Source organism: Lissotriton vulgaris, chromosome 7, assembly GCF_964263255.1.
Source record: "Lissotriton vulgaris chromosome 7, aLisVul1.2, whole genome shotgun sequence".
In the NCBI taxonomy this organism is placed as follows: Eukaryota; Metazoa; Chordata; class Amphibia; order Caudata; family Salamandridae; genus Lissotriton; species Lissotriton vulgaris.
Window position 1 is genome coordinate 1,015,307,681 of NC_141695.1, and position 20,487 is coordinate 1,015,328,167.

General features: G+C 44.4%; 1 protein-coding gene across 4 annotated transcripts in view; it reads left to right on the forward strand.

Annotated features, from left to right (window-relative positions):
- GABRP (gamma-aminobutyric acid type A receptor subunit pi) overlaps positions 1-20,487 on the forward strand; it is a 112,659-nt gene that overhangs the window by 4,107 nt on the left and 88,065 nt on the right. For all 4 annotated transcript variants that reach the window (XM_086931433.1, XM_086931432.1, XM_086931431.1 and 1 more), the window contains exon 3: positions 14,717-14,811. In XM_086931433.1, the coding sequence (XP_086787559.1) occupies positions 14,717-14,811 (95 nt within the window). The remainder of the gene's footprint in view (positions 1-14,716; positions 14,812-20,487) is intronic.

Consider the following 20,487-nt stretch of genomic DNA (forward strand, 5'->3'; position numbering starts at 1 on the left):
CAAATCCCTTTTTAATACAGTCCAAAGAGAAAATCAAAAAGGAATCTTGGTGGTTTTTGTATTGCTGTTTTTGTTGATTCCCATTGTTAGACTTTCTTCTTGATTCTTGCGGCTACAGGAGAAACCAAGCAATATTAAAAGTGAAACAGCTGGTTGTCCGAATAATCATGACACTGGGTGTTCAGTCTGACAGGGAAGTTTGGCCTCATATGCCTATGAGTTTGTAAAAAAGCTGTTAAGAAGAGGATATGGCGATGAGTCAGAGTACAGTACAACAAATTTATCATAGTTGCAAGAAATATATGAATGCCTATCTTGACTTGTGAATTATATGTCACAATAAAACTCAATATGTAAATACAATGCATAGTAAAAAAAAGGTCAACAGCATAAAGGTCCATAAAGTAAGTACAGAATAAAACTGTACACCAATAATATTAGTGTGATAAAACCACCTCCTGTGAATATAAATAGTATATGAACTTCAAAAATTACTTCTTATTAAGATTTAGAAAATCAGTGTACACACTATAGTAGCTCTAAAGAAAAACAAACCAAACACTGTTCAATTCTGAGCAAAAAGCCCCCACCCACCAGTGGGTGGCATGCTTTATCATTAGGACCTTTTCTGGCCCCAGTCTTAGCGAGCCTGGTGCAAAGCTGCTACCCTCATGTACTGGAGCTCATGAAGTGTTTTGAAGGTTGATATTAGGATGCAAGCTGTTTGATAAGCACTAATGGGTGTTAGATGAGGGGATATAGTGCAGAGGGGAATGGGTTTTTCTGATCATAATATCCAAGCCAAAAGGACAGCACCAAACCACATGTGGGGAAAAACCGTTAGCAGAAAGGAAATGTGGCAGCAAAAGGGCGGCTCCTTAGACTGGTTAATTCATGGCCAGGAGGAAGCATGGAGGTGGGAGGGCACTTCCGCATGCCTCTCCAAGGTGCATGTGTCATCCGTGGTGTATTGATGAGAAGAGGAAGTCCATGCCTGCCTCATGAGTAAATTACCCTAGTCCGCTGATTCCGTGCCCAAACCACAGAATTCATAACAGTCCATAAAATATGAATCTTATCTAAGGCTACAGAATAAGGGCTGATCAGTCACATATCAATGTGATCCACATGGAAATGGTAACTGTGTAAAATGGGCTGAAATTGCAGACACTAGATCATTTTAGAGCACAGGTTAGTGCTGGGCCTCTGCACATTAAAGCAGGGGCAAGTAAGTAAAAATAAAAAAGGTGGTCTAGGTAGGCATTATGGTCAGTCGACAAAATCACCTTTCTGCTCATCATCAATCACTGATATATATTTCTTGAGGCAACCCTCTTCTGATATCTGGTGAGGAGGAGATTTTCTACGTATTGTATCCACATCGCTAGACTCTGGACTCCTTGGATGGCTTCTCACCAGAGAGAAAGTGGAAAGCACTTAGATCAACATTCTAAAATCATCACAACAGAGTCCACAGATGTGTGTAACAATATTAGAGAGAGGTTACTTGAGCTGATATGTCTAAGTCTGGGTAGCTGGGGAACCCTTTCCTATTTGAAAATTAAACCAACAAGTTTGGAGCAGATTTTCCTTCCTCTGAGGGGCTTGGAGGAAGGGTGCGTCTTGCCCTTGTCTCAGAACGCATTGTGGTGGGCAACATTCAGTTGGCCAACCACAACATCCATAGGCCGGCTCGGATGACAAGGCTCAGGGGCAAGTTGTACAATGATATTTGCACAGCTGTATACTAGAAGCAGTTTTTATCTTTCAAGTCTGCAATCAATTGATCCACAATTGTAATAATAGTTAACAATTACTTAAAACTGTCTTCAGACTGATTTCCTGAGGAAAGGCGGCAGTTAAGGTATAAGTCAGATTGGGTGGTCATATTTGGGAAATTAGCATTTTTCTTTCTGGTTTACCCTACACTATTAGCAACAGCATAACTAGGAAAAAGGTAACCATACAAAATTCATAAACTTACCATGGTTAGGTCGCAACACAGTTCGCAGTGAAACTCTGCTCAATCGATTGCCAGTTGAGTTCAAGCTAGTGCAATGGGTGAAGTGAGGAAGGTGCATACCAGAGTATGTGCCAATGGCTCTTCCTCCAAGATATGATTATTGATATTCATTTCAACAGCAATCAGAACTTCTTGATTACTATCTTCAAGGGTGCTGCCTTTAATAGATCAGTTGTTTTAAACTCTACAGAGATGCCTCTCCACAATTATCTAATAACCATCAATGAGTCTCTTTGTACAATCCAAACCTGATGGCCAAGATCTATAGTCGATTTGTCAGTTTTAATGCCAGCTATGTTGGATTCCATGAACTGAATATTCCTATAATGGAAATCCATTTTAAGTTATTTTCTAAGCTGCAGGAGCTGTTTTATAAAAATAAAGATCACACAGAACACTCTCCATCGTGCCAAAGCAAGATCATGGCTTAACCAAAAATGTGGCAAAGCCAAGAGTGAACTACATCAGGCCATTAGATCCCTTTCCTGCACAGAAGTTTAAAAAGCCAGACACTAGTATAAACAGATTCTAGAGAAGGCAAAGAGAGCTTGGGAAGATAATGTTTGGCAGGATTTAGCCCATGCCGCCAGGAAGAATAATAATAAAACATTCTGGCAAATCCTGGCCCATGGAAGACTTGATAAAATTACAGCAGGGTCACACCATATCTAGCTTGATAAATGGATTGTCCTTTCAACCTCTTTGTATGCTAAGGTGTCACATGGTCGCTAGAGTCATTGTCGACATCTTTAAGTTAGCATGAGCCTGGTAGTCATAATGCTGCTTTTGCTCATGACATTGCATGTCTTTATTTTTGCGGGACTCTGTTTATGCACATGAGCACTCTTTGCAGTGCTTGTTCTCTGCCGGTTCCTGGAGTTTGGTCTGAACATTGTGAGCAAGGTCGATAAACACTGACTCTTGTTATTATCTTCTGGTCAGGCCCTAGCACATAGACAAAACATACCAATACTGCTGTTTCTGCTGGAGAGTCATACTTTGACATTAGGGGGATTCATGTTTAAGGAAGACCCACTTGGAGAGGGACCTTTCCAGGGAGAGGAGCAACCCGTACCTGTGATGTAGAAATACAATATATGGCCTGAGGCATGGGGTCTGCTGACGAAGCCCAGAGATCTTCTATTATATAATAATACTTCTACTTACAAAGGGTGGTTAGGCCTTATAGTCCTTTATCCACTGTCTTTTCAAAATGACATCTCCCTTTATGATATATGGCCTTGCTGCAATGCTACCTGTATTGATATTATGCATTATGCTGCTGGTGGTGACTCTTATACTGCATTTTAGAGCACGGTAGTTGAAATAAATATTTTAAACTATTTTCGTGTCTTTGTCAGATTTTATTGTGGACAAGAACGAGTGTGTGAGCGAAAAGGTGTGTCTTGTTAACCAGGATTCCTGATAGATCTGGGAGTGTTGTGTTATGGGGTGTCTAATCATTGGTTTCTCCATTTGTGAGTAGGAGAGCGAGTGAGACACTATAGCTAGTCGGTCCTATGCTTGTGGGCACTAGGGTGGTAGGAAGGCTTAGCCCCTATACACCGAGGTCCCATAATCCTGTGCATAGTTCTGCGTATGTGCAGAATCCCTGCAACAAAGGCTGATATCCCTAATTCCTCTCTAGGTATATGTGATACAGTCTTGTGTTGCGATGATATTCCAACCACAAATCACCTAGTAACTTTTAGCCTCTCTGATGTTAGAGGAGCCATAGCTCGCCTTAAATCGGCAAAGGCTCCCGGCCTGATAAGATCCCTGGTGGTCTGTTTAAAGCAAGCTTATATTTTGGTCCTGCTATATTAATCTCCTATCTAATGCTGTCGCAGCTGGCTGTGAAATTCCTGATACATGGAAGGGGCAGAGATTATTCTAATTTATAAGAAAGGCGATGGTGGCAATCCTTCAAAATATCGCCCATCAGCCTCTTATATAATCTCCAAAAATTCTTTACCTGGCAGATATTAGATAAAATATTCGATTGGATGAATGATTGCCATATAATGACCCCGCTGCAGACAGGATTTTGTGCTAAAACCAGTACAATTGTTTCGGTTTGCGACCCTGTACTGTAAATATGTTTGGTTGAATAAACAAAATATCTATGTAGCATTTGTTGATCTTCGCATGTCCTTTGACCTTGTCCCTCGGGACAAGCTCTGGAGTGTGCTCATAGGTATGGTAACCCCATTAGAACTGGTTGATTTTATTTCCTGACTCCATGTAGGCAACTATGGCCAAGTACGGTGGGGTGTCAATGGTGAATTGACAGAACGTATTCCGATAAACCGAGGTGTTCGCCATGGGTGTGTGCTTGCGTCCACACTCCTTTGTTTATATATTAACAACCTGGCTACTTGTTTATTGGACTAAATGAATGACTCGAATGAATGATGCTAAGATACCTATTTTACTTTTTCGTATGACTAGCTACTAAGTTTGAAGACCCCAACTGGATTACAAAATCTTATAGATCGTTTTGTTAAGTGCTGCAAACAGTGAGGGCTAGAATTGACTCCCTGTAAAACAAAATGTATGGTTTTCAGGAATTGCCAACCCAAGAAGTGTTTCATGAGGGTTGGATCCAATAAGCTGGTGCAAATTTACAGTTTTGATTATCTGGGAATCAAACTATCCGATAAGTGTGAAACTTAACAAAAATGCCTTACTTATTTGGAATAGGTCCAAAGTTATTGCACAGATGCATTTAAAACCAGTTCACATGCAATTTCTCCAGCTCAGGAAGCATATAGGGCGAAGGCCCAGAATGTTGCCCTCTACGGAGCAAATTATGGAGCCATAATGCTACACATAAACTGGCTAGCGCGGAGAACAGTTTTATTAGATCTTTAGTCACAGTTCCAACAAGTACACCTATCGTACCTCAGTTTTACGACACCAGTCTAAAAAGAATATCCAACCTTGCAAGCCTGAAACCTTTGGTCTATTGGCTGAAAGTGTGGTCAACTTTGGAGCTTGTCCATTATGGGGATTGCCTTAAGCAAATATTAAGCACATCAAGTTCACTTAAAGATTCCTGGTTCAAGCACGTTTTTATGTGGTTTTTCAAATTAGGCCTTAAAAGGTTCTGGGTGAACCCTACAACTATAAAATGAATAGATGTAGATGTCTTAAAATCACACTACTGAACCTTTGTCTATTACCCTATGACCAATATACCCTAATGTAGACAATGGTCATATAACTAATAAATATTTCGAATTTAAACATGCCCTCCAGATTGAAACATTTCTGGATAACATCATGGAGCTTTTAGCAAAAAGTTTATACATAAGATTTCTATTTTAAAGCTTGCTTCTGAAATGGCACAATGGTGTGGCACACAACACATGCCCAGCTTGTGGCCCTGCCCCTAAAACTGAGGAACTTATATTGTTTTGTTGCCCAGAATACCGTTGCTTAAGGTCTAAGTGGATTAGACCAGTGTGTTTTTCCTTAGCAATAAGGGCCCCTTGTAGTGACTTTAGAATATTGTAATCTAATAGCTCTGACACTACAGTCTTTGATGTGAGTTGTTTTCTGAGCGGGGTTTGGTACAAGAGGAGTAGGATACTAACCCAATATGAGTTACCTACTCTGGACTAAAACTGGGGAATCACGTACCATGATTTGGTTTTGTCATCCTTAACATGTTGTTCCATCTCTGGTGCCTGTCCACATTGACTGTGGATTCTGCTGCCTGTCCTAGATAGTAGGTAGTAGCAATCAATTTTTAAACCTAAGCCAGGTGCACTCTTGCATCCAGTCCATTCACAATCCAACATTTTAAAGGTGATGTTCTGATGGAGTATATATAGCTTCATTACCCTGTTAAGCACTGGAGACGTTTGTGATATTGGACATTTATGGAATATTTTAATATTTGTGTTTTAGATTTATTTTCATTGTGCAATATATTCAATGCTGATATTTTATGTTGTAATGTACATTGTATATATGTGTGTATATTTATTTTACACTTATTTACATCTTGTTTTTAAATTGCTGTATGTTGCATTTGTACTTTGATGGTTTTCTAACAATATTGTATTTTTATATGTACGCGTGAGTTCAAGCAGTACCAACTACAGTCAGGAAAACAACAAAATAACATTTCAAAACCAACTTAAAAAACATGGAGGATAACCTAAAAAGCACAAGGACACTAAAAAGATCAAAATGGAAGAGGAGAACATTTAAATATTTTTAAGGCAAAACACACCTATGGAAAGCAAATGGCCAATGTAAAATATTAGTATACAAATGACCAGGCCTAAGGATATTATCAAGCTAACAGCAATTGAGTCAAGTTTTAGCTACATCAAGTGGTTTGTACTAGTCAAGGTCCAAAGCTGAAGCTGGCAAGGGTCCCCTGAATTCAGTTACTTGGTCATCAAGTTTCCACTGACCTCATTGGCTTTGCGACCAAATTCTCTGACCAGGACAAAGCTGGATTTCATGTCTGGCAAGGTTGCTTTGCCTCTGATTTGCTACCTCACCCTAGTCAAAAGTTTAACCTTCAGACTTAGTCACTTTTTTAGTTCTCAAAATTCACCAGGAGGACGAGACAGGAAGCTGTGCAGGGTTTCACAAGGCCGTATTTCTTTAGCAGGTGGTCTTGCTGAACCAGTTTTTGGAACAGCAAAAAACTACAAGTGGGAAAAAAATGGTTTTCTTTCTGACCTATAGTGCATCCATCATGGACAATACTCAGAGCTTTGTCCAGCTCTTCTGGTGGTGGATGAAATGACTAAGTGCCTGATTTGTATTTTGCAGAGAGGGTACTCTGTCACAACGGTGATGAAGTACCTTCTCTGCCAATATAATGATATGACAGTGATAGGATTTTTTATTTTATTTTCAAAAAGAAAATTTCGTTTCAGGATTATTTTTTTTTTTTTTAACCTTTATTGTACCTTTACAAAATTACACAGCCATTGGCCTACAACCCAGAGGGCCGGCCGCAATCATTCATTGTTGGATAAATTGCACCAGGTTAAGTCCACAAATTGGTTATATTGCTTAGAAGAAAAATGTTTACAATAAGGCAAAGTGAAAGGCACTTAACTAGCGATACGTTGCTAATCAATAGAGGTTTTAGTTTTCTATTTTTTATGAAAACAACAAAAAGAAATTCAACAAAGAAATCACATTGCGGTCATCAATGAGTAATTAGTGGTATTTTAGCAGAATTTAAGGGCGATCCCATAGTACGTGCCACTGTTTATGCCCGTTGAATCAGACATGTAATGAAAGGTCGACAACGCCTATGCTTTCCTGCACGTGACATTCCAGGAGTCCCGCCCTTGTCTACCCTCAATACCTATCCTCCGGGACTCAAGCCCCTTTCCCATTCCCGATGGCCTCTTCCCTCTGCAACACCCTCAGGGCACATCAGCCTTCCTCCCCCTCTTCATCAGACTCTAACGGGTCATCCTCTGGCAGAGGATCACAGATCTCTCCTCTATACACATTCCATGGGGTCCAGATTTTGTTCCATTTCCCTGGACAAGAGCGACTCAAGTATACTGCCCTCTCTGTCACCATCACCTTATCCATATTCATGCACCTCTGGGATTTCGTTGGTAGTTCTGCCGCCCCCCAGCGCTGTGCGATATCCCGCTTGGCCACTATCATGCCCAACGTAACCCAAAGTTGGACACATCTGGACAGGTCATTTGGTCCCCACACATTTAATAGACATTTTCGCGGCTCGGGGATTAGAGAGGTTTCCAGGGTCTGTGACACAGTACGCATTATTTGTCTCCAATAGTCTTGGATGCGTGGGCAGTCCCAGATTGTGTGAAAGAAGGTACCCTCCTCCCCACAGCCACAAAGACAGTAAGGGTGTTGTGCTCTGTGTATGCGGTGCAGGTTTGTTCTTGTATAGTATACTCTGTGTAGAACCTTGAGTTGTACGAGCCTCAGCCTCGCTGAGATGCCCGCCTCTCTTGGGGATGCAAGCGCCTCATTCCATTCGTGTTCGTCCAAGGCGTCTACGTCCCCTTCCCATTTATCTTTCAATGAGGTCAGTGAGTCAGGCAAGTTAATAATGAGCTTGCAGTATGTCAATGACGTCGCTCGCTCAATCATAAAGTCCGCGAGGAGACGATCCTCCATCGGGGATGATTCTGGTATTCCCTTCCCGGGGGGGGATGGCAGCGAGTAACGCGTGACGTATCTGGACGTAACGGTAGGATTCTTGTGGTCCCAGTTCGTACAGTTCCCTCAGGCGGTCAAATGTTATAACCTCTCCCCTTTCCCGCAGGTCTCCCACCGTGGATATCCCTATGGCGTCCCAGCGAGAGAAGCCCTTGCTGTGTCTCGAATTTCCCAAGGCACGTGAGTCCCAGAGCGGGGTGAGTTTGGTTATTTTCCCCTTCCAGCCAAACGCCGCCAGCGCCGTATGCCACAGCGCTACGGTGAGTCTAGTGGGTCCCACCAATTTTCGCACTCGCCGTTGGTCATAGAGCGTGGCTAGCATACTATTGGTACCTAGTTGTGCCCTATCTGCTTGGAAAGCTGGGTCAGTCTGCGAGACATAAATCCATTGATTAATGGGCTTAAGGTGAGCCACCCAGTAGTACAATTTAAGATTCGGCAGAGCGATTCCACCGTCGTACCAACCCCTGTGCAGTTTGGCTTGCACAATACGTGCCGGGCGGTTGCCCCACAGCAAACCAGATACCACTGCTGCCACCTTTTTGAAGTATCCTGGCGCCACTGGATACGGCGTGTTCCTCTAGTATGTATAAAAAGCGGGGCAAGGACATCATTTTGTACAGCGCTGCTTTACCCAGCATTGTTAAGGGCAACCCCGCCCAGAACTTGACGTCTTGTTTAAGCCGCTCCATGGGTGGCGCCAGATTCTTTTGTACAAATTCCGTTGGGTCCATTGTAACGTAGATCCCCAAATATTTAAAGGAGGAGCCAGCTAACCTTAAGGGGCAGTCTGAGCCCAGTGCCGGGACCGGGCCGTTCAAAACATACATCTCTGATTTATTCCAGTTTATCGTATATCCCGAGACTTTGCCATGATCATCACATAGGCCTAGGAGTGCCGGCACCCCACGCTCTGGGTCTGTTAAGTACACCAGCATGTCGTCTGCATAAAGGGATAGCCGGTCCTCCCAGCCCTCCTTCCAATGTATTCCTTTAAGTAATGGCGTTTGTCTTATCAAAATTGCTAGTGGTTCTAGGGCGAGTGCAAAGAGCAATGGCGAGAGGGGGCAGCACTGGCGGGTGCCTCTCCCCAAAGGGAATGTTTGTGAGATATGGCCGTTCGCCACCACATGTGCGACCGGTTTCATATATAGTAGTCTGATCCACGAAATAAATTTCGATCCGAAGCCCATCGGGTAGATGCGCCATCAGCCGGGTAGCAAGAAGTTTGGCTAAGATTTTAACCTCCGCATTCAGCAAAGAGATAGGGCGGTATGAGGAGCAGTCCTCTTGCGGCTTCCCAGGCTTGGGAATCGCTACTATGGTAGCCATTCTCTGATCGAGCGGAAGTTCGCCCCTCTCTAAACATTCTTCGTACATGGCTAGTAGATGTGCACTTAGCTCCTCCAATGTGGCCTGATACCACTCTACTGGAATGCCATTTGGTCCGAGCGCCTTGCCAGGCTTCAGCGCTCGTATAGCCATTTGTATTTCATCCCTAGTTATGGCCTCATCTAATTCGGCTGTTGCCTCTGGTTGCTGTATCAGAGATTCTATCCTGTCCAATGCTGCCCTTGCCATGTCAGTAGATATAGCCAGGGGTGTAGACTCCTTCAAAGTGCACCGCCAGTGCTTCCACTATCTGTTCAGGGCTTGTCTGAATTTCACTGTTGCTATCCCTCACCTGCTGGATGCCCCTTGAGCTTCTCCCTCTCTTATCTAGCCAGGCTAACATCTTTCCCGCCTTATCTCCCACATCATATATCCTGTTCTGCGTATCAGTTATGTGTCCCTTCATCGCTGCCGGACGTGCTCCGTATACAGTTGTTGTTGGAGTAAAAGTGTGTGCGCCGTGTCTGGTGTAGGGTTTGTCTCATGTGAAGTTGTCATGTCGCGAAGAGCCAATTCGAGCCTAGACTGTTCGGCAGCATGTTCCCTTTTGTGGCCCGTGATCGAGCTTATGGCTTGCCCTCGCAGTACCGTCTTGTAAGCTTCCCATATAACCTCCGAAGAAGTCACGTAGGCGACATTTTCCTCGAAGTACTGAGTTGTCACCTTCCAAAGGGCTTTCCTGACTTTCGGGATTTTGAAGTATGATGCTTGAATGGGATATATATGTTTGCGAGACATTTCTTGAGTAGAGACTGTCAGGGTGATTGGAGAGTGATCTGATATGCCTCTAGGGTGGATGTCTATGGTATCAACATGTTGTATGCCGTCACCTAGTGCTAAGAAGTAGTCAATTTGTGATAGGCTGTTATGAACCGTTGAATGAAATGTGTATTGCTTATCCTGGGGTGGACATGTCCCCAGATGTCTACCAAACCCATCGCTGTTAGGAATCATTGAAAGCGGGAAGGTCCCCCAATCGGGCCTGTCACTGGGAATTTGTCAAGCTGTGTGTCTATTGTGGCGTTGAAGTCTCCCCCAAGAAGTACATCACCCTCGGGAAGGGTCAGCAAAAAGTCACTGAGCGCTGGAAGCTTTATTGAGTGAAGGGATGGCAGGATATACACCGATACCACATTAAGGAGTCGTCCCTCCCATTGTCCCTGTATGGCTGCGAAGCAACCTTGCCCGTCAGTCTTCGTGCCCAGGGGGATGAATTGCGAGGACTTCTTAATCAAAATGCCGGGACCCCGGGAGCCCGAAGTAAACACTGAGTGAACCACCATCTTATATCCCCTCCTACCTTGGGCCTTGGATGCCCCCCCCCGTTAAATGTGTTTCTTGTAATAGTGCTAGGTGAGGCTTTTGTCTCTTCAATGCAGTCAATACCAGGCCACGTTTCACCTTATCCCCCAATCCTCTTACATTCCATGACAATATTCGTAGGGGGGAGCCACGTGTCCGTGACTCGGTCTCCCCTGCACTACGTATCAGACCATCTGCCATTTCTGGTCATGCAGACGTATACAAATGTATCCAGGTGGTGGACCCGGACCCTTAATTTTACCTTATCAGCTAGAGTATTCAAACATAAAACTCCATTTCTCGACCGACGTTGTGAATTTCTAACAAACAACCAACAACCCCCCCTCTCCCTCCCCCTCCCTGCCTCCCTGCCTAACGGACCTTCAACTGCCCGCCTCCCCAACTGAGCAGAGCGCTTAACCCATCCCAAAACCAGAGTACTTGCACGTTGGGGGAGAGCGTCTCCCCGGGCAGGCGGCATCCCTGCTCCCTTCAGGGCCACCCAGGCCAGCGTCCAACCATGACTCTTGTGCAACTGTAGTCAATAAAAGAAGTCAGCGTCCATTGTTTTTGTGGGTTTTTTGCGTTATTCACCTTGGCCAGCCTCAGAAAGTTCATGTGTCGGTGACTTGCTCGCGCCTCCTCTGCCTGATCTTTGTGATCCAGTTTGGCTGCCGTCTCGGTGTCCGTGGTTTGTTCTGTTGGACCTACGCGGAGGTCCCGCGGTGCGCCAGCCCTCGAGCCAATCTCTGGCCGCCTCCGGAGAGTCAAAGAACCAGACCTTTTTGTCGGCGACCACCCTAAGCCGGGCCGGAAACAGCATTGAGTAGGGCAGCTCTTTCTCTCGCAATGTCTTTTTCACTTCTAAGAATGTCCTCCTCCGTCGCGATACCTCAGCCGTGTAGTCCGGGAAGAAAGATATCCTTGAGTTTTGAATTTGGATAGCCGGCGCCACTCTGGCCGCCTGAAGGATGGTGTTTCGATCGCGAAAGTTAAAAAGTCTTGCCAAGATCGGTCTTGGCGAGGCCCCTGGTTTCGGTTTTCTTCCTGGCACTCTATGGGCCCTTTCCACAGTGAAAAAGTTTGAGAGGCCCTTGGGGGCAAGCTGGTTCTTGATAAGGTCCTCCACATAGAGATCCATAGCACCCGTAGTTTCCGATTCCGGAACTCCCAGGATACGGACGTTGTTCCTCCGGGAGCGTCCTTCATGGTCGTCCAGCTTCTCCTTGAGTAGTTTATTATCAGCTTGCAGTTTCTCCATTTCCACCTGCAGATCCGACACATCTTCCACCAGGGATTTGGCTACCACCTCCACTTGCTTCACCCTTTCACTCATTTTCTGGAGGTCTGCCCGAATGAGGGTTACTTCCGTTGCTGTCGCCCCCACCGTCGCTTGCACTTGGGCCAGGGTGCTTAGCACATCTTCCAACGTGGCTTTCTTTGCACCGTCTCCCTCCGCCCCTTTACCCAGGGACTTGCGTTGCAGGATTTTCTTTTTGAAAAGAAAAAAATAATAGTGTTTGCTACAAGGCTCCGTTCTGACTTGGCCGTGCAGCAAACGCTAAAATCCATTCTCAGGAACCGTCATGAAGATGTTTCCTGCCAATTCCTTTATAAATAACCGCCAGCTAGACGGTCATTTATAAATCTGGAAGGCGGAGTAGTCTGAGCCTGGTGGACGTAAAGTCCTCAGCCAGGACAGTAATTAAATTGAGCCCTCAGTCTTCAGCTACTAAGAAACTTCTTCTTAGGCATTCCTGAAGCCGTTAGGTCTGCAGTGCAAGCTTTTAGGCACAAGGTCTCTCCTGCAGAGATTCCCTTAGTTTCCAGTCCTCTATGGTCAATTTTTTTACCATTTTGTACGTGACGCAGACAGACAGGGTGCCAACCACCTAGCCCCTGGAGAGCAGTTCCAGTCCCTGGTTGCCAGCAGGAGTCAAGAGTTCTTGGGTCTTCCATCTACTAGTTGTCATGCAGAGTCATTTTCATTCCAAGTTTCTACTTCTCAAGTCCAGGGATTTACTGAGGAGGTGATGTAGATGGGCGAGTTTTATCCTGTGCACTAGCCAGTGGGAGGAGGCATTTTTACACATAACTCTGACTATTCTGTTGTAATTTCCCCACCTTTTTTGAGCATTTCCTCTTTGGATACTGCAAACATGATGCATAAGATGGCTATTCCTTTCTTCTATCTGAAGTGGCTCAGTCTTTCCTTCACTACTCCCCTCTTTATTTGAGATAGCCTCCCCTCTTTGAGGGTCCAATTGGTTTTCCCTTCTTCTTGGGTTAGTAAGTCTAGGTTGACCCCTGGTGGAAATGAAAGGAACCAGGTCCTGCTACCTGTATTTGCCATCACAAAGACCAAATAAGAACCTCTAGGACTGTATATTTTCATTTCAATAGCTCCCGCCCCTTCTCCTAGATGGACTAATCCCTATTAAGTGGCCAGTTGTTGACAACACCTTTGCCCTCTGGAGGCCCAGAGGTAATGCCTCTAGAAGCAGACTCCCAGTCAAAAATGTGTATTCGGTCTCTGGGGTAGGGCTGTGAGACAAACCATTTCTAAGCCAGTTTTCTTTAATTCAGCCCAAAGTACAATTTCTTGAAGTTCATTTTCAGCAAAGTTATGATAAATCTACTTTCATCACTCAATTATATTTTTGAAGCGAAGTGAAAAATAACATCGAAGTGAAAAATAACATTAAATTATCAATATAACATTTTCCCAAATAGAGATAGAAACCCCAAACCAAAGTTCCCAAACAATAGATTCATAGTCCTTATAGCTCGACCAGATTCACCTATGTCCATGAGACACAAGAGTTACTATGCTCTACGACTTACGGATTCGTATCTTTTGATCATCTGTGTGGGTTTTTCGAATTTTAAAGACTTCACCTATATAAAGACTATGACGCTACTGTTTGGGAACTTTGGTTTGGGATCCTAAAAGTTGGGAACTGCCACTACCTTGTTATCATGTTACTTTCAACTCAAGGATTTCTCTCCAGGAAACACCTTAGGTGTATATAGATTCTTGAATCAGTGCACCCTTTAGCACATTCTGTTGTTTGATGGGATTTATCAGCATAACTCCTACTCCTAGGAAACACACTGACCACGCCCTGAAGAATTCATATTGAAAGAAATGAGTTATCTAAAGCAAAATCAGAGAAGAAAAATAAATGTTTTTAAATATAAAAATAATGAATAAACAATTTCTTTTACCAAGAAAAAGATTCTGGGCGTCTGTGCATTTTGCTGCCAATTATGAATATACAATGCTTTCATTAACTAAAATATTGATTGGGTGTTGGTGCTGAGTCACATTTTTCTTTAACAATAAACTGTGTATGATTGCCCGCTGCTATAGTTAATTTTATTCTTTATTGAAAGCATATGCCTGACGTGTTTACACACCAGCATGTTTTCTATTTATCTTGCATATTCTTATTGAGTTTGTATGTGGGTGTTTTATTGTGGATGGGTGAGTGAATGCAGGAATGAGTAAGAAGGTGGATGAATGGATGCACGAGTGCAATAATGATTGAGTGATCAACTCATCAGTGATTAAAGAGGCAATTTCAATTATGAGCCAGACCGACTGGCATTGCAGATGTTCGCTTTTCAATCAGGTCTTACATATTATTCACCAATTTCAGTGTCTGGCAGCATGTTGACCTTTATAGATTGATACAAAATGTTAATAAAATTTTCTGAATAAAGGCTCGTATCATAAAGTATTACATATCAAATATCTACTCCGTGATATGCAAATGACAAAGCCATCATTTTAACATATGCCCTTATCTTCAGGAATACATTCGCCAGTGGGGATGGCTCTGATGCACTGCCAGGATTTCAGAACCTCACAAAAGGTTACAACAAGTACCTCAGACCCAATTTTGATGGTAAGTATTTCATATTTCAGCCGCTGAGGCAAGATGCTAAAATGGATAGCAATTCAGAAATTCAACATGTTTTCATAAATATTATTGCAATTTTGAACTCCAACAATTATGTAAAACTTCTATTAATAGAAATGCTACTTCTATTGTCATTATAGTTTTTATTGTTGGTGTTATTGGTGTAATTATTAATATATTATTTTTAGAAGTATTAATATTGATGCACACACAAGATGAGAGTATAAGGCTCAAAATGAATCACGCAGGGTCACTGCCGATCACAATTAAAACAATACACACTGGAGAAGTGTCATGACATTGCTGTCACCAATAACAGTTTTCTAGCAAATTTTCTATGCATAACATTCACTTCGTCACTCCTCTAGAGCACGTAAAGGGAAGTAAATGCCCCTTTGATATGCATATTGATTGCAGCCAGGGATCTTTTATAGCAACCTGTATGTGCTATAGCCAGCTGCAACATCAGGACCCCATAACAATCCAAAACGTTTCCATGTGTACTTCCAGGGCCTGTTAACACTATAATTTCATTACTGTTATTGTAATTAATTGCAAGTATTTATTTTGAACCTATAATGCTCATTCAATATTTTTTAAACTATACAATGGTGAGATGCGTTCTTGTATTGAACAGTTCGAAGACCACACCGCAAATAATTGCTCCTGTTTCTTTCATTTAAATGTCCTTATTTCACTATTAGAATTAGTGGAAGACAAAATGCACACTTGACCCCAGGAATGGGGAGAAGCAACAAGGAGACAGTTTTTCAAACAAGCGTTGTGGATATTTAAGCCGTACGGGCAGGTAGAACTCCAGAACATTTACCAGTGCATTGTACAGCACAAAGTGCCTGCAAAATAAATATTACGCAGTCTATGATATTTTATTGTGGGAACGTGGATCTGGTAACTCTGGGGCATATTATCAAGGGGGTTTATCTCCGCTTTTTTGGCTTTAAAAGCCAAGAAAGCAGAGATAAAATTATCTCCCTATTACCTAGCTGTCGCTAACACCAGTTAGCGAAAGCTAGTAGGAGATAGCGACCATCTTGGGCCCCACTTTGCATGTCAGTGATATTTATCACTAATGATATGCAAAGTGGGCGTGCCAAGATGTTAGCGACTGAAAACAGTCACTAACATCGCTATCTCTATTACCAACTTTTGGAAATATTCGCGCTAAGCGCGAATATCTCCAAAAGCTAACACCTGCCCTGAGCAGATCTTAGCCATGTTATCCAATGGGAGGTGGATAACATGGCTAAGAGCATTAGCTTGGTAATGCATGAATATCGCTGACTTTTCAGCGATATTCATGCATTGCGGCGATTTTTATCGCATTTGTGGTAAACCTTGGTAATACCAGGGTTTATTTGCGGTAAAAATCGCCGCAGCTCAGCGGAAATTTTTTGTCTCTAACCAAGCAATAGCGATAATTATCGCTATTGCTTGTTAATATGCCCCTCTGTCTTTTCAGACTTGGGCCTTATTAAGAGTTTGGTAGTGCAGGAGCCGGACCGCCCCACTCCCGCACCACCGACTGATGTACAAACTGCCCGCCAGATCAGGAGTTTTCTCCTGCCTGGTGGGCGGTTCTTTGGAGTTCCCAGGTCAGAGCCTATGAAACATCAATGGAAGTACCTGCACGGCATGGACTGCTGCAGTCCATACTGTGCAGGTACTGGTTTGCATGCACACAGGGTGCACATTTTGTGCACCCCTTTGCGCATCCACCTGGTATGAGGCATAAGTTGGGCCTGTAAGGCCCCCTTGTTTCCTTACTGCCACACTTTTCATGGCAGTCCCACTGTCATGAAAAGTGTGGCAGTGAACACCACAGCGCCACCGCCAGGGATCTCTGATCCCTGGTATTTGCAGTGATCCCAGGGCAGCCCAACCACCCTGGTCATAATTGGGTGGTTGGGAGACCACAACCACTGCACCCCTTTTTCTCATTGACATCATTCTCCATTTCCAGCATTTTTTATATGGGATATAGGCTTGTATTGTTTACATTTTATATAGACTGGACTGTCACCAAGGACATCTTGGTGCTGAGCAAAACCAAAGGGGATGATGGACGGAGTGTTGAACATTGCAAGCACTCACCCCCAGTCAACTGATCGGGTTTAATCCATCATCATTCTTTAGCTCACGCTACTACCTCAGTTCACACATGGCCATATGCAAATCAGTTTGACCCTGTGCCTCATGGGAACAGTCCAGCCCAAACTGCCAAGCCATGTCGTCCCTGGAATGGAAACAAGCATCCTGGGACCGGTTTCTGGCTAATCAGCCTTCATCAGCCAGGCTAGCTTTAATCCAGTGGCAAAATGAGCAACGGTATGCTCAGTTTGAGTCCTGTGCTCTCCATACCACTATAGTCAAGCTATCCTGGCTGATGAGGGCTGAAAGCCCAACACCGGTCCTAGGATGCTTGTTTCCAGTCCAGGGGGGACCTGGGCTGGCAGTTTGGGCTGGACTGTTTCCATTGGGCGCAGGGTCAAAGACTGATTTGCATATGGCTGGGTCCAGAGATTTAGGCCCCGATCTCTGTACTGGGGTGAATGTTTGACATTGTTCTGCATTCTGTCCATCAATTGTTCTTTTTGGCTTAGTCACCCCGAGTGGGACGGGTATGCTCAGACGTGAGTCCCGTGCTCTCCATGCCACTGGAGTCAAGCTATCCTGGCTGATGAGGGCTAAAAGCCAGAAACCAGTCCTAGGATGCTTGTTTCCAGTCCAGAGAGGACCTGGCCTGGCAGTTTGGGCTGGACTGTTCCCATTGGGCACAGGATCAAGACTGATTTGCATATGGCTGGGTCCAAACTGGAATGGCAGGGTGAGCAAAAAAACGCTGGATTTAGGCCCACATCTCTGTACTGGGGTGAATGTATAACATTTTTCTGCATTCTGTCCATCAATTGTTATTTTTGCATTAGTCACCCCGAGTGGGATTGGTATGCTCAGACGTGAGTCCCGTGCTCTCCATGCCACTGGCGTCAAGCTATCCTGGCTGATGAGGGCTGAAAGCCTGAAACCGGTCCTAGGATGCTTGTTTCCAGTCCAGGGAGGACCTGGCCTGGCCTGGCAGTTCGGGCTGGACTGTTCTCATTAGTCGCAGGGTCAAGACTGATTTGCATATGGCTGGGTCCAAACTGGAATGGCATGGTGTGCAAAAAAACGATGGATTTAGGCCCAGATCTCAGTACTGGGGTGAATGTATGACATTGTTCTGCATTCTGTCCATCAATTGTTCTTTTTGCTTCTTGGTGCTAAGAGCACTAAAAGCTAACTGACCAAGAAAAATACCTGCCAAACTGGTCAAAATTGGAATGGTGGCAGAGCTCCAAAGGCAATGAATTCCAGATTTGAGAGCGCAGCATTCTGAAGGATCGCCCATCCATGGAGCCTACTTAAATCATGGGATCCTGAGAAGACATTGGTCATCCAATCGTGAGGATCTGCCTCAACTAACAGAGTCACAACATTTGATAGAGAAAGGATTCCAGTAAGATAGCAGCCCTCTCTACTATGCAGAGTGCCTTCATTTGTGCATATTGTATTTATAATTTTATATTATATTCAATTTTCGATGGACAAAATGGTAGAGATCCTACAGTTGCCTGACTGACAGACTTCAGAGTCTATAAACTGTATCCATGACATCGGCCAGGTGCTCCAAGTAGATGGTGTTTAAATAATCCAAGTATGAAAACCATAAATCCCCACTGCAGAGTAATGCATTGTTGAGAGGTAAAAAATGTAGCATATTGTGCAAAAGGTTAAGTTAAAAGAAATCCTGCGATGCAGACATATTGCAGCATGAAATACAAGCTCTTGATGAAACACTCTGCCCAGTTTTTTCATGGAAGCTACTGTCACAGATTATGACTGGGGCAGTCGGACTACACATAGCTGAACACTAATACTTCTATTTTGCTCCCGATCAGAGTTAGGAAGTTGCCAGTCATCCATATCTGAATAGCACGTAATCATTCAGCTACCCAATGCAATTCATATAAGACTGATGACATTGGAGTAATAACTGAGTGTTGTAATGCAAGGCCTTGAAGAGTAAGTACCACCCTAATTCCTGCAAAGGTGAACGCAGAGATTGAACAGGACAGGAGAGGGGCCAGATCCTTGGAGCACCCAACATTTGAAGTTGTCATCTGCTGATTTACGATGGGACAATTAATCTATGTGGATTCTTTAAAGTAGAAAAAATAGATATTATTATTTTGAAACTTGAAAAAATAATTAGTGCTTTGATGGCAAAATATTTGCTTAAAGGTGTCCTCCATTCTTAAGATGGTTGACTGGAGAATACATGGATATCCACCCTACTCAGTAGTTGAATATGTTATCAAAGTAACTGAAACCGAACAGTTATGCACAGGAGGAAGAAATTAAATTAAATACATAGATATAGTATTTAATATTATTTAATCTGTATTACAGGGAAGATCTGATTCAAGAGCTCATTCTGGCAGACCACAGTCTATTGAAAGTCAAGCATGAAACAGTATCAATCAATCAATCACGGCATTTGTATAGCGCGCTACTCACCCGGGAGGGTCTCAAGGCGCTGGGGGAGGGGGTAAGTTACTGCTCGAACAGCCAGGTCTTGAGCTGCTTCCTGAAGGAGAGATGGTCCTGGGTTCGCCGAAGGTGGGTGGGGAGGGAGTTCCAAGTCTTGGCTGCCAGGTAGGAGAAGGATCTTCCTCCGGTGGTGGCTCTGCGGAAGCGTGGCACGGTGGCGAGGGCGTGGCTGGTCGATCGTAGCTGGCGGGTGGGCGTGTAGAAGGTCATGCGGTCGTTGAGGTACTTGGGGCCCAGGTCGTGGAAGGCCTTGTGTGCGTGGGTGAGGAGTCTGAACGTGATTCTCTTGCTGACGGGGAGCCAGTGCAGGTCTCTCAGGTGTCCGGTGATGTCGCTGTGTCGGGGGATGTTCAGGATGAGTCGTGCGGAGGCGTTCTGGATGCGTTGGAGTCTTTTTTGAAGTTTTAGCTGTGGTTTCCGCGTAGAGGGTGTTCCCGTAGTCCAATCGGCTGGTGATGAGTGCCTGGGTGACGGTCTTTCTGGTTTCAGTGGGGATCCATCTGAAGATCTTGCGGAGCATGCGCAGGGTGTTGAAGCACGATGACGAGACGGCATTGACTTGTCTGGTCATCGACAGGGAGGAGTCCAGGATGAAGCTCAGGTTTCGTGCGTGGTCCATAGGCTTAGGAGCGGTGCCCAGGGCCGGGGGCCACCAGGAGTCGACCCATGCGGAGGGTGATGATCCCAGGATGAGGACTTCCATCTTGTCTGAGTTCAGTTTAAGGCGGCTGTTCTTCATCTAGTCGGCAACGTCTTTCATCCCTTCGTGTAGTCTGGCTCTGGCGGTGGTGGGGTCGTTGGTGAGGGAGAGGATCAGCTGGGTGTCGTCGGCATATGAGATGATGTTGAGATTGTGTTAGCGTGCGATGGCAGCGAGGGGGCTCATGTAGACGTTGAAGAGGGTTGGGCTGAGTGAAGATCCTTGTGGTACGTCGCAGATGACTTCGGTGGCTTCGGATCTGAATGGGGGGAGGCGGACTCTCTGGGTTCTTCCGGCGAGGAACGAGATGATCCACTCTAGTGCTTTCTCTCGGATTCCGATGTTGCTGAGGC